Here is a 14,723-nt window from a genome sequence, read left to right as displayed (position 1 = left end):
TAAGATACCTAAAATGTATGGTGATAATGAAAATAGAAAATTAGAAGAAAAAGAAAAAGAAAAAGATATAAATGAAGTAAACGATTCAAACATAATACCCTTTTGTATTAAAAATATTTTAGAGTCTACACTTGAAGAAAATATACATAATGAAGATTTTTTAACTGAGAAAAATAAAGAATTAAATAATTTTATTGAAAATAACATTCATATAAATATTTATAATGATAAAGAAAATGAAAAATATATTGTTTGTGATGATTTTGAATTTAATAATATAAATAGTGAATGTTTTTTAAATTATCAGAATAAAAATTGTCCAAATATAGAAATATTAGGTGAAAAAAATAGCTCTACTAATCCCCATATTAAATTATTTGTAAAAGAAAAAAAAAATAAAAAAAGAAAAAGAAATTATATTAATATTAATAAATTGAATTTTGATTTTGAAAAAGAAGATTTTGCTTCTACTTCAAATGATGAGATAATAACAATTAAACATCAGAACGAAAATATAAATAATAATTATATTAATATGGAAAATAAAATAATTAGGGAGCTAATTGAGCCACCACCAATACCATTTAATGAAAAATTTCGAAAATATAATAAAGAAATAAGTGATTTATATACAAAGTCAAAAAATAGTGATGAAACATTAAATATATATTTAGCTTCTCAACTTTTATGCTTAAAAGAAGAAAATACTTTTGTAAATGCAAACTATTTTATAAATGAATACTTTGATAACTTTATAATGAAAAAATTAAATATTGCAAATTCATCTGATGAAAATATTATTAATCAAAATAAAGATTTACAGGAACTATTAAAGTATCTCATGTCATGGTATTTCTCAGGTTTTTATTCAGGAAAAATGAGTGTTCTAAAATAATTATTTAGACAGAAAGTTATATATGTATATAACATTATAGTGAAAAATATTTATGCATATATGCATATTTTTAAATATATTAATATAATTTAATGTGATTTCTTTTAAAATATATAATTAAATATTTTTATAAAAGCTTTTTATATGCTAAATATAAATCCTTCTTTTAAGGACAAAGGAAAAAAAATAAAATAAAATAAAAAGGGATTTTTTTTTGATAAAATTAATATTATTTGAAATACATCTAAAAAGTTAATTATTTCATAACTTTTTTTCAGTTCATCATCTACTTGAGTAAGCGTATGTTCTTAATTTTTATTTTATAAAAAATTTCTGTTTTTATAAGTTGTATTATTAATATAGATTAAAGTGGGGAAAAAAAAAAAAAAAATTTACACAAATAGATAATGCTTTTTTTTCTTTAAATGAATTAGAATTTTTGTTGTAATATTACTTATAAGTCTATATAATAAATTGTCTGCAATAACTTTTTTAATTAAATTTTTTTTTATATAATGTAATTATGTATTAACTTTTGTGCTTTAATTTTACCTTTTTCTTAAAATATATATATATATAACTCAATTTTACTTTTTATAAAAAATAAAATATTTAATAATAACATTAAAATTAAAATTGCTACTTCTCTAATTTGATTTTTTTATTATTATTAATAATATATATTATATTATAAAATATGATTAATTTCTTTACATAATGTTCTTCTATTTACATTCTATATAAAAGAATGCGGTGTTATATTTTCCTGACCGATTTATTTTTTTCAATTTTCTTTACCCATAAATATGATCATAGATTAAAAAAAAAAAATTAAAAAAAATAACAGAAACAGATAAAATGAAGAAAAAAGAAAATATATAAATAAAAGAAAAAAAAAAAATTAAAGGATATAAAAGAAAATTTCAATCTATCAAATTGTGTATTGTTTTTGTGAAAAAAATGATGATATAAAATTATTAGAGATCTAAAATGGAAAATAAGAATTTAATTAAGGAAAAAGAAATTCATTCTTTTCTTTTTGTTGTTTCTTTAATATTTTTATAATTATGAAAAAAAAAAAAAAATAAGATAAACATATATAACTTATATTTTTTTATGTCTATTCAATATGCCTTCTTGAAAAAAATACAATAAAACTTCTATATATATATATATATTAGTTTAATTTTTCTTTATTTATATAAAACATAAAAATGAAAAGTAACCATACGATGAAATCCAAAACATTAAGCTTAATGGTAATAAATAAAAAAAAAAAATAGGCAACGTTTCGGATATCGAAGACTTTTTTTTTTTTAAGTCTAAATACTTCTATAAAAGCATTTTAACAAAAATATATTTCTTTTTTTTTTTATTTAAAAAAAAAAAAAAAAAAAATCAGCATCTAGGCGGGAAGAGAAAATATATAGGGACCAATAAAAATTTTTATAGAAAAGTTATTATAAATCCAACTTTAGAAGATGATTTACAAAAATTTTGTAAAAATTATTTTAGAATATATACCTTCTCTGTAAAGAATTTCATAAAAAATTTATATATTAGTTATTTTTTTCTTTTTTTAACAAGGAATATTATATTCTTAAATATTTTTTTAATATTAATTTTTTTTTTTTTCATAGTTATATAACTTTATTAGAAGATTGATTTCTTTTGACGCTGTAGTTGTATATCTATTATTTTTAATTGTTTATATAATTTCAGAAATTAGTCAAGGAATAACCAATAAATATGTAATTATAGATACAGCAATTTCTCTTATTTTAAATTTTGCAATTTTAGTTATTATAGAATCTCTTTTTGAGCTAAAACAATTCAAAGATATCAAAGATGCAAATTCACAATTTTATCTTAGAATAGTACCAAAAATGTCTTATTTTGAGAAAGTAAATTTTAAATAATAAAAAAAAGAAAAAGGAAATAATAAATGAAAAATTATTTAGTAGATATAAAAATATGCAAAGAGAACTTTTTGAAATATTCTTTAGGTTATGACTAAAGATATAAAAGTAGGAAATATAATTAGGGTTTTTGAAGGTGATGAGTTCCCAGCTGATGTTGTTATACTTTATGTAAAAAATAATTTAAATGCAGTTGTAGATTCATTTAAAATAGATGGGCTATTTAGAAAAAGCATTAAATATCCTGTAGATAAATATAAAAGTAAAGATATATATATATATATATATATATTCTTTTTTTTTTTTTTTTTTTTGTATTAGAAATATTATATATATATTATTATACTTTTTTTTTTTTTTTCTGTTTATAGTTGATAGAGATTATTTAAAAATGTTATCAGAAATAAATGGCGTTATTAAATGTGAATTGCCTAACAAAAATATTTTCTGTTTTCAAGGAAGTTTCAAATTAGATAAGCACCCAAGATCATTACTTTTAAATTACGATAATTTTGCTCTACAGTGTAAAAAAAAAGAAAAAAAATATTATTATCAAATAATATTCTTAAACTCTTTTTGTATTCATAAAATTATTGATTATATTTAGAATTTATAAATTATTTATTTTATCATTATCTACTTTTTATTATAATTTTTTTTTTTTTTAAAAGCTTCTATTTTAAAAGGAGCAGAATATATAGATGCAGTAGTTGTATATACTGGTGCTGATACAAAAAAAAATTTGAATATACCTCAGAAAATAGAAGATAATAGAACATTTTGCATAAAAATGAACAATGTTGTATATTACTTGATATTTATGTATTTTTTTTTTGTTCTGTCAAGTATAATAATAAAATTTGCATTTTTTGAAAGAACATTTTCATATCAAAATAAAAAAGAAGGTTTCTTTACTATTCTAGAAGATTTTATTGGTCTTTATATACTAGTCTTACCTATTATGATGTACTCGGAAAAAAGTCTTATATACATTATCCAAAGTTTAAGAATAGGTATTTAAAAAGAAATAAAAACAAATTAAAGAAAAATTTAATCCCATAAAAATAAATGCAGATATTTATTATTATTTATACTCTTAATAATGATATGCAAAAAATTAATAAATGGTATTCTTTAATTCTAGAAAATGACATAAGAATGAGAGAAGATATAAAAAATGAAAAACCTAAAGTTTTTAATAAAAATAAAAATGATGCATTGGGTACTGTTGACTTATTAGCAACAGCAAGAAATGGAATTCTTGTAAAAAAAAAAGAATTATTTTCATCATGCGTAATTAATAATGTAATATATGCAAAAAACGATTTTGTTTATTCTCGTAAAGATTTTAAATTACCTACTCTAAACATACTAGATGCAGAAAGGTTTAAATAAAAAACGTATTCAAACAAAAATATATATATATATATTATTAAAATATTTAAAAGTTAATAAAATTATTGAAGAAAATTAGTTTTTTTTAAACAAAACATTTAAGAATTAATAATTGAATTTACATTAATAATAATATATTTCTCTATAATCTTAATAAAACTTTTTTTTTATATTATTTCACATAGAAAAGATGTTGTAGAGCTTTTAAACTTAGACGAGAGAATTTTTAAAGATCCCGAAAATTTATTCTTTCCTTCAAGGGATTTTGTTTTATTTTTAAAATTATTTGAAAAAAAAATAAATTCAATATATGATCCATTTGTTGATGACTTATCTACATTATTGAAAGAGAAATATAAAAATTATTTAAACGAAGAAATTTTCAATAAGAATGCTAGAATTACAAGCTTTATAAAATCCAAATTAAATGTTGGATACAATCGTAAAAATTTATATATTTAAAAATATATATAAAATTATTTTTAAAATTTTGGTCAATACCATATATATACAAAGTAGACATATTATATTATACTTTCAAATAATTGTGAAAATGAAAAGTTCCATTTTAGTTTTTTTTTTTTTTTACTTATTGTATATATATATATTAATATAAATTGCAACACTTTATTTGTCTTTTTTAAATTCTTATAGAATTTTATGAGAATAATACAAGCAGTTATAACTGTAAAGAAGTAATTGATGATGCACAAGAATGTAATGATCAATCAATGAGAATAGAAGAGTTTATATTAGGAATGTGTGCTTGTAATAGAATAGTAATTTATAATGAAAAATGCCTAGATATGATATTAAAAGAATATAAAAGCGAAAATTTTAGTGATCACTATAATAAATATGAAAATGAAAACGATAATGATGGATATAATTATGTAGATGAATCAGATGAAGAAAATTTTAACTGTATTGAGCACGAAGATATATGTTTATACAATGCTGTAAAAAATATAGGATTTAAAATTTATTGCTATAAGAATAACTTATTTCTTTATAATTTAAGAAATGAATGTAAAGAATATTTTTTAATTTGTTTTAATGATTTTTTAAGAAGCAATGATTTTTCTATGTGCATTTTAAAAAATGCAAATGAATTAGATAAAGGCACAATATATGTTCGTGGTTATGATTTTAACATTATTCCTTGTTTATCACAAGAAAAAAATAATATAAAAAAAATTAAAAAGATTATAAAACTATATACTTTGAATTATTTAAAAGTTATATTAATTTGTAAAAAAGAGATTAGAAACGAAGAAATAGCAAAGTATATTTTTCTAAAAAGTGTTAGAAAGAAAATGTCTTTTAAATTATACGATTTAATTAAATTGTTTTTTTTATATGATTTGGAAGTAGTAGGAATAATTGGTTTAAAAAGTTCTTTAAAAGAAGGTGTAAAAGAAACATTTACTGATATAATAAATTTTGATATTAGATCATGGATTTTTACAAATGAGTGTGCAAAGAATACTTATTTAACAGCACTTGAATGTAATTTAATTACTTCTAAATCAAATTTATTCTTAATTAATTTTTATAATATTCAAGATCCAGAATATATGGCAAATGTTTTATTTAATAATTTCACTGAATCTTTAGATAAATTAAAATCTAGCTCTTATGCTATTGCAATAAATGATTCAAGTATAAAAAATATTATGAGTAATGTTGAGACAATGGTTATATATATAATATTTAAATTAAATTTTCCCTTTAAAATTTTTATATTTTTATTTTATTTTTTTTATGAGTTTAAAATTCATTTTATTATATATTCCATTTGATATATTTTTTATAATTTACTTATAATTTTTTTTTTTTATATATATTATGCAGAAAATATTTTTATATATAGCCATGAGAGCAACGGTTGTTTTATTTTGTAAGTTGAAAAATGAAACTAAAGGAAAAATAATAAAAAAATTACTTTCTTTAACAAACCCACGGCTAACAATATTAGGTGTTGGTTCCACTTTAAATGATGCCTATTTATTAAAAAACACAACTATAAGTGTATGTTTAAGTTTAAATGAGCAAGTTAATGTTCTTTATAATATTTCTGATTATGTATTGCATGAATTTAAATTTATTAGTGACTTACTAATATTAGGTAGATTAAATAGATTTTCATTATGGTAATAATAAAAGTATAAAATTGTCTCAAATTAATAAAATTTAATACTTACATCAATGTTTACAATTATATAGATGTACATAATAAAATTCAAATTTTATAATTGTAATAAACAATTTGTTTTAAATTAATAAATTTAATTATTTTAATTTTTTTTTTTTTTTTAGTAGAACGTTTTTGTGGATAATATACTTAAAAGTCATGATGGCTTCTTTCTATTTTTTTCATAATTTTGATAATTCCTTTTCCGGATCTTCCATTTCATCAATATTATATTCACAAACAACTTTCTCCATATTTCACTATTTTTTAATTATAGCATTTTCAGCATATGAGATAGATTTGCCTTATAAATTTATTAGACTTATTCCTTATATTTACCAATTAGTAACATAACTAAAAAGGAAAAAAATAATAAATTTATTTCAATTTTATTATACAAATACATATATACATATTTTTTTTTCTTTTTTATTTTAGTCTAGAAGGAAATATTTTCTAAATAATACAATTATATTTTTAACTATATTAGAGGCTTTTCTTACTTCTTTAATTTCTTATTATATATTAAAAAATAGCGTTTTTCATTTAATTTCTCATAGAACGTTTACATTTCATATATTTATCCTTATATTTTTTTTAACTTCTGAAAAGATTGTTCTACTTTCAAAAACATGGCATTTGTATTTTTTTATTATGACAGTTTTAATTATTTGCTTTTTGTTTATATATGTAAATGTATATACATTAATTGATTGTATAAAATTAGGGAAGTGTGAATTAGGTCTTTTTCAAACTGAGGACTTATATTTTTGGTTATCCTTATTACCAATTTTATATATTAACTTTTTGATTGATAAAATTGGAAAATTTATAAATAATAAGTAAATTATGAACATATAAAATTATTAATTATATATATATTTTTTTTTTGTTCTTTTTTTCTGAGAATTTTTTATGGAACATCTAATTTTTATTGAATATTTATATATATATATAATTTGTATTATTTAAATTTAATATTTATTATATTTTTTCTTGATAATTTTTTTCGTTTTCCTTTGTAGAATTTATCCTGATATATCTGATTATTTACGTAAGGGTTTTGTAAATCTGAATATTAAAAAAAAACTGAAAGATTCAGACATCATAAGTAATAAAAAAAAGGAATTCTCGGATTTCAATAAAAATAAAAAGTTACAAAAATTAATACCTAAACCAAACATTTATCACATAAAAGATGACAATACATATTATAGTAAATCAAAAAAAAATAAATTCATTTATAGCGCCTTTAGAAAAATTATAGATATAAATGTAAAATACAGAAATCAACAACTAAATTTGGAATATAAAACATATGAAAAAAGGAATAAATTAAAATTAAGAATAATTGTAATATTGTTGTTTTTTATTTATTTCTTGATTTTTTTTTCTCAAGCAATAACATTTAAGGCAATAAAATTTTCATTAAAATATGCTACTCTTATTACTTTGGTCAATTATACTTTAGCAACAATAATTTTAATTTATATAAGAAAGAAAAATAAATCTAATTCAACTCTTTTTTTTTTTATGGCAAGGTTGTTATTAATACTTGGATTTTTTTTAGAATTATATGAAAATGTTAATAATAATTTAATAAATTTGCTAGTTGTCTATTCATTTACAGTCTCTTATATATTTTTTTTTTCTTTTAAAATTTTAGAAGGATTAATCATTTGCACAATAATACTATCTATGTCAATATGGGTATATTATAATGAAAGTATGAATATTAGTCTTGGTTGTTATAAATTTTGTGACAATCCTTATTTAACTAGAAAGAATTTTGAAGATGTAAATGTATCTTGTTTATGTAAGCAACAAGTGATTATCTTTTTTATATGTATATTTAGTTTTACTTTAATTTGTCTATCGATGAAATATTATGAAATTTATTACGTAAAAAAAAAGTTTTTATTTAGATATAAACAGAAGGTAAATTTAGCTAAACAAATAGAAATCTTGCATACAATGTTACCCAGCTTTTTAGTTGAATATTTATTAATAAGTGATCCAAAGGCGGATGGGATTATGGTAGGTAAAAATATATCAGGTGAAGATAGAGGTATTATATCAGTAATTTTTTGTGATATAGATGATTTTCAGAATATGGTTACAACATTACAACCACAAGCTCTAGTAGAAACATTAGATAATTTATATTTGTATTTTGACAAATGTATAAAATACTTTAATTGCATAAAAATAGAAACTGTGTTTGAATCATATTTAGCTGCTTCAGGCTTAAATGAAAAGCAAAATGACTGTATATACAAAATAAAATATGATACAAAATGTGCTATAAGATTAGCTATAGCTCAGTTAAGTGCTAAATATTATATATCTTATAAAGTATTAGATGTTCAATCAAATTCATTAGATAACACCTTTCCAGTTGATAAATATGTGTATAAAAGTATTAGTTTGAGGATAGGTATACATACCGGAAAAGCTATAAGTGGAGTTATTGGATCAGTTAAACCTCAGTATTCACTTTTTGGTGATACTGTTAATACTGCATCAAGAATGAAATCTACTTCATTACCTGATCATATTCATGTTTCTCAAGACACTTACAAATATTTAGAAGAAGATAAGACATTATTATGGAAAGAAAGAAAAATTTTTATCAAAGGAAAAGGAGAAATGAAGACCTACTTATTGGTAGATATTCTCGATGATTATAAAAGTAAAAGAGAAGATTCAGAATTAGAGCCTTCCAGCTCGATACTATCAGAGAACACTAAAAAAAATTTAGAAATAAATAAAGATAATGAGGAAGAAAAAATAAAGAAAAAAGAAAAGAGAGAAGAAAAGGATGAAAAAGTAGAAATAAAAAAAAAAAAAAAAAAGGAAAATAAAGAAAATATAAAAGAAGATAAAGAAGGAAAAATAAAAACAGAAAGTAAATTAACTGAAGATAACCTTTATATGTATGATAAAGAAAATTTTAATGATACTAGTAGTATAGAAAGAAAAAGTTTCTTTTCGTATTCAAAAATTGATGATGAAAATGCAAATTATATAAGTTCTGACAATTTAGAAGAAATAAAAAGTTTAAAAAAAAAACCACCATATAAATTTGAATCTCGAGTGATTTTAAATAATGAAGCACTTAAAAGAAAAAATAAAGAATGCGATTTTTTTACTTCCCCATATAGGGAAGACGGAGATTTAGACTATATGAAAAGGCAAAATGCAAAAAAGAGAAAAAAGAAGAAAAAAAAAACAAAAAAAAAATTACGTTACTTAAAAGAGTATTCATCTAGTTTTAATGGGAAAATTGAAATGAAAAATGCCATAAAAAAATATATAAAGGAAAGAAAAGATTATCAAAAGAATTTTTATCCACCTAATTTTAATTTTAACAGGTACTTGAAAACTTCCAATGACATCAAAAAGGACAAAAGCAAAAATCAGGAGTATACTTATAGTTATGAAGAAATTTCCTATAATTTTTTAAATGATAGCTTTACGTCGAATTATGAATATGCTACTGAGTCTGAAAATTATAGAGAACATTTAAATCAGAATAAGAAATTTATTAATTTTGATGATTTGTTCACTAAAATACATAGAAAAAAAAAACACTTATTAAAAACAGAAATTAGTATAGAAGGGGAAAAAAAAAAAAAAAATTTTTTTAGGAGAAGAAAAAATGATAATGAAGAATATGATAATTCAAAAATGAAGGATAAAAAATTTTTTTATTTTTCTGAGCATCAAACACAAAGAGTAATAGATGATGAATCTATTGAATATTATAATAATATGTTTTATCAAAATACTAAAAATAGAACTAAACGTTCTATTTCTTTGGATAACAAATATAGTATAAATGAAAATAAGGAATATTTAAACAATTATCTCTTTCAGAAAGAGAAATGTTCACAACATAAAAATAATATTATACTGGAAAAAAATAAAAGAAAAAAAAAAATAAGTAAACATATTAGAAAAAAAAAAAAAAAATGTAAGTATGTTTTAAATGATAACCATAAAACATATTTCATTGGCAATAATTATAGTACAGGAAATTTAATTATTAATAGTAATAAAAAAAAAAAATACAAAGAAAAGAAATTCATTACAAATAATTTTAGAAATAAAAGTATTAATAAAAATAATAAAGAATCAAAAAAAATTAGTTTACAACATAATTTCTTAAGTAACAACTTAAAAAATAGTAGAAATAAATGTTCAAATAATAATTTAAGTATTAGATATATATTTAGAAACTCTAATGTGAATAGTAATACTATAGAAAGTGATTATATAATAGTTTATAATAAGTTTAATAATATGGTAGATAACAAACTAAAAAAAAATAATTATCCAAATTATAAAAAATTTTATAAAGATTGGCATAAAAAAAGCACAATTATTAAGGGTAATATGAACCATAAGTTAATAAATAAGAATAAAAAAAAAATAGAAAGAAATAAAATAGAAAATATAATCAAAATGGAATATAAAAAAATTCCTAAAGATTACAACTTGAGTGATATGGCATTAAGCGATACCTATACAATCACAAAAAATAGTATAAATCTCAATCATAGTATAGAGGAAATAAAAAAAAGTAATAAAAAATTTTTTATTGAAGATAATGCGAAATTTGGATCAACTATAAATAGAGTATCATCTGGGATTAAACAAAAAAAAGAAAATGATAAATCTAATAAGATTAATAAAAAAAGTTCTAAAAATAAAGATAGGGACCAATTTAAATTAAATGTAGAAAATTTTTTTAAAAAAAAAGAAGTTAATTTTAATAATGAAAATTCTGCAAATATTGAAGATAATAATAATTTACCTAATGATAGTGAAAGAACTAATACACAAAATAATATTAAGAAAGAAGATGAAAATGAAGAAAAGAAAAATGTTAACAAAGAAGATCAAGAAGATGAAAAAGACAAAGAAAATGAAGAATACAAAAAAATTAAAAAAAAGGTATCAAAAAAATTAAGTTTTTATAGTTTGAAAGAAAAAAGTTATTTAACTGATACTTTTGGTGATAGCTCTTTTGCAATAAAATCTAATGAAACAAATATTAGAATAAAAGAAAATGTAAAAAAAGAATATTTTATCTTGAGTCCATCAATTAAAAAAAAAAAAAACATTTTTACTAAAATTAATAATATATTTGCAAATTATTTTAAGAGTATGGATTTAACTGAAAAATCAAACTCTATTAAAAATACACTTAAAAATATTCCAACAAGACAAAATAAATCAAAAAATAATGAGAAAATTATTAATTCACATATAAATGTTAATAACAAGAATTTAGATTTTGCAAATAAGTTTGATAACTATAATAAGAAATTATTAAAGAAATTAACTTCAACATTACAATTAAATAAAAAGAAAGTAAAAAATTTCAATACTTTTTATTATAAATTTAATGATGAAGAATTAGAAGAAGAGTACTCAAGAAATTATTATAGAGAAAGAATAAATATTGATTTAACAAAAAAGTTAATTATTATATTTGTTGTTTCAGAATTAATTTTAGGATTGTGTAATGTGATAGAGTTATCCTATTACGATAAGAGTTCTAGAAAAAATGATTTCATAGTAATTATTTGGTTAATACGATCTATATATTTATTTATAATAACATACATATGGCTGTTATTAAAAGTAAAGCTAAAAGAATATAAAAATAATTCTAGTAAGATGATGTGGACTACATTTATTTTAAATATATTTTTATCTTCCTGGTGTATTATGATAATAGATTTGTCTTGTATACATTTTAGTAATTTGGTTGGTAATTCAAATGAGAGATCATTATTCCTTATGAAAGATGCAACTGAATTAGTTATTTGTATACAGCTAATATTTATTAAAAATATGTTATTTAAGCATAAATTCTTTTTTTTAGTATTTTTTTTTATTTTCCTTGTTTATTCATTTAGTAAATTATTTAGTGTAACAATGCATGAAACACGAGTCTGTTTTAGTATAATTTTAATTCTTTTTATTAATATACTATATTTTTGGTATTCAGAATATCTAGATAGAATACAATTTTTAGTAAAAAGAAAAAGAAATAGAATGGAAAAGACGTCTCAAGATTTTCTAACAAGAATATTGCCAAGACAAGTTTTAGAAGAATATCAAAATGATAATTTACAATTAACATATAGGCATGAAAAAATTGCTTTTTTATTTGCTGATATTGTTGGTTTCACAAAATGGAGCAAGACTGTTGCTCCTAAAGATGTTTTAAAATTGTTACAAAAACTAATTTCTAAAATAGATAAAGACACAATTAAACTAGGCTTATACAAATTGTTTACAATTGGGGATGCCTATGTAGCAACTAGTCAGCCAAATTCATCTATAACTGATGAAAGTGAAGCTGTTGAAGGAATATTAAATATTTTTAAGCTAGCAAAACTTATTTTACATAATATTAATACTATTAAAATCCAATTTAATAAGCATGATTTTAATATGAGAATAGGATTACATTATGGTTCTTGTGTTGGTGGAATAATTGGATCTGTTCGATTAAGATATGACATGTGGGGGTTAGATGTGTTAATAGCTAATAAAATTGAATCTAATGGAATACCAGGAGAAATTATTTGCTCTGAACAATTTAAAGCATTTTTCTTAGAAAATGAGCCACAAGCGTAAGTTTATATAATATACATATATGTAGTATATATATATTTATATATCATATTATAAAATTAAGGAAGATTTACATGTATAAATATTTCATTTAAATATGTTATTAACATATTTACATAATATGTATTCATATAAAAAATAGTTTTTAAACTTAATAATATAAACTTAATAAATTATTTCATTTTAAATATATTTTTTTTTTTTTTTAGTAAATTAAATTTTTGGTATTATAAAACAATATATATAAGTGATAAAGATATAAAATTGTATGTTATTGAAGACAAAAATTATGAAGAAGATTATGATCAAAAAGTTATAGATTATGAAACTTTATTAAAATTGCGTAAAGAAAAAGAGAGACATGATCTAACATCTTTTGATAACTAAAAAAATACAAGTATTATTTATTTTCAATAAAAAAAAAAAAAAAAAGACAATATTTTCAATGTAAAAAAAAATAAAAGAAAATAAAAGAATATATTATACTTTAAAAAAAACTAAAAAAATTATATCATTTCTTATAATAAACCATATATTTGTATTATTGATAAAATATAAACACTAAAAAAAATATTATACACTTTTTTTAAATATAAATATTATTATTCATTTAACTTAACATTCTTTTTATAAATGATTTTATAAAACCTTTTCAAAAAGTACACTGAAGCAAATTTTTTTGCAAATTCACTTTTTTTTTTTATTAGAAAAAAATTCGAAAATAATATAGACTATTTATATTAAAAAAAAAAAAAAGGTTATGTTTGATTAAAAAACTTACATTATTTAATTTTTACTGAATATTCTTATGTATTCATTGTTTTATTATACTATCAGCGTTAATTAAAAAAAAAAAAAATACATATAACAAAATAAGATATATAATAGAATGTATATGATAATAAAACGAAATATAACGGAATTTAGTAGAATATTAACAATGAAATAAAAAATTAGAAAATAATAAAATGAGGAAAAATAAAACTTGATAAATTACTTACAAAGAAAATTAAAAATATAAAAATAAGTAAACTTAAATGGTGCATAGACAATATTATAAAAACACGAAAATAAAAACTTGCGGATATAATAGTACATTTTCTAATAAATTTAAATTTTAATTTCATAAATATATGTGAAATAATTCATTTCTTTTTTGTTTATCTATATAAAAAATGTTTGATATAAATAAAAATACTTATTAAAAATATTCAAAATTTCTTTACAATACTTTTTTATTTATATATACAACTTACAAAAAAAAGAAAAAGTTTTATGCATATATACAAAAATTTAATTATTTTAAAAATTACAAATAAAAGTTTAAAAATCCCATAAAAAAATAAAAATATTTGCACAAGAAACTAATAAAAAAAAAATATTTTTTGATTATATTTATCTCTTTTTCTTTATTTCTCATTCTCACTCTTTACACTCTTTAGCTCTCTCTCTATATATGTATAGATTTATATGGCTATAAAAAATACATTTCCTTAAGTTTTCAAGAAATAATAAAAGAATCAATTGTTATTTGAAATTTAAAAATATTCTTTTAGAAAATTTGTCCACTTCATACATTTATGAATTCATAAAGTATATTTTTAGGTATCACATTTAAAATTACATAAATTAAAATTATTTTATCTTATTTTTTCTTGTAAAACAT

At 19.1% G+C, this 14,723-nt stretch overlaps 2 protein-coding genes across 2 annotated transcripts; both read left to right on the top strand.

Moving 5' to 3' along the window:
• Positions 1 to 13: 13 nt before the first annotated feature.
• PRELSG_1110200 (conserved Plasmodium protein, unknown function) lies at positions 14 to 895 on the top strand (the record flags this gene model as incomplete). The annotated part of the gene is made up of 1 exon (XM_028677361.1): positions 14 to 895. The coding sequence occupies one exon, from the start codon at positions 14 to 16 to the stop codon at positions 893 to 895; it is 882 nt and encodes a 293-aa protein (XP_028533758.1).
• A 1,214-nt stretch (positions 896 to 2,109) lies between these two features.
• Positions 2,110 to 13,444, top strand: GCbeta (guanylyl cyclase beta, putative; the record flags this gene model as incomplete). Its single annotated transcript, XM_028677360.1, has 14 exons — positions 2,110 to 2,154; positions 2,313 to 2,426; positions 2,536 to 2,799; positions 2,902 to 3,076; positions 3,186 to 3,338; positions 3,486 to 3,827; positions 3,959 to 4,199; positions 4,395 to 4,651; positions 4,864 to 5,906; positions 6,064 to 6,362; positions 6,529 to 6,748; positions 6,842 to 7,245; positions 7,429 to 13,056; positions 13,267 to 13,444. The coding sequence occupies 14 exons, from the start codon at positions 2,110 to 2,112 to the stop codon at positions 13,442 to 13,444; spliced, it is 9,363 nt and encodes a 3,120-aa protein (XP_028533757.1).
• Between the last annotated feature and the right edge of the window lie 1,279 nt (positions 13,445 to 14,723).

Source organism: Plasmodium relictum (assembly GCF_900005765.1).
Source record: "Plasmodium relictum strain SGS1 genome assembly, chromosome: 11".
NCBI classification, from domain to species: Eukaryota; Apicomplexa; class Aconoidasida; order Haemosporida; family Plasmodiidae; genus Plasmodium; species Plasmodium relictum.
Note: the sequence above shows the minus strand (reverse complement) of the source record. Positions and strands in the feature narration are given on the sequence as shown.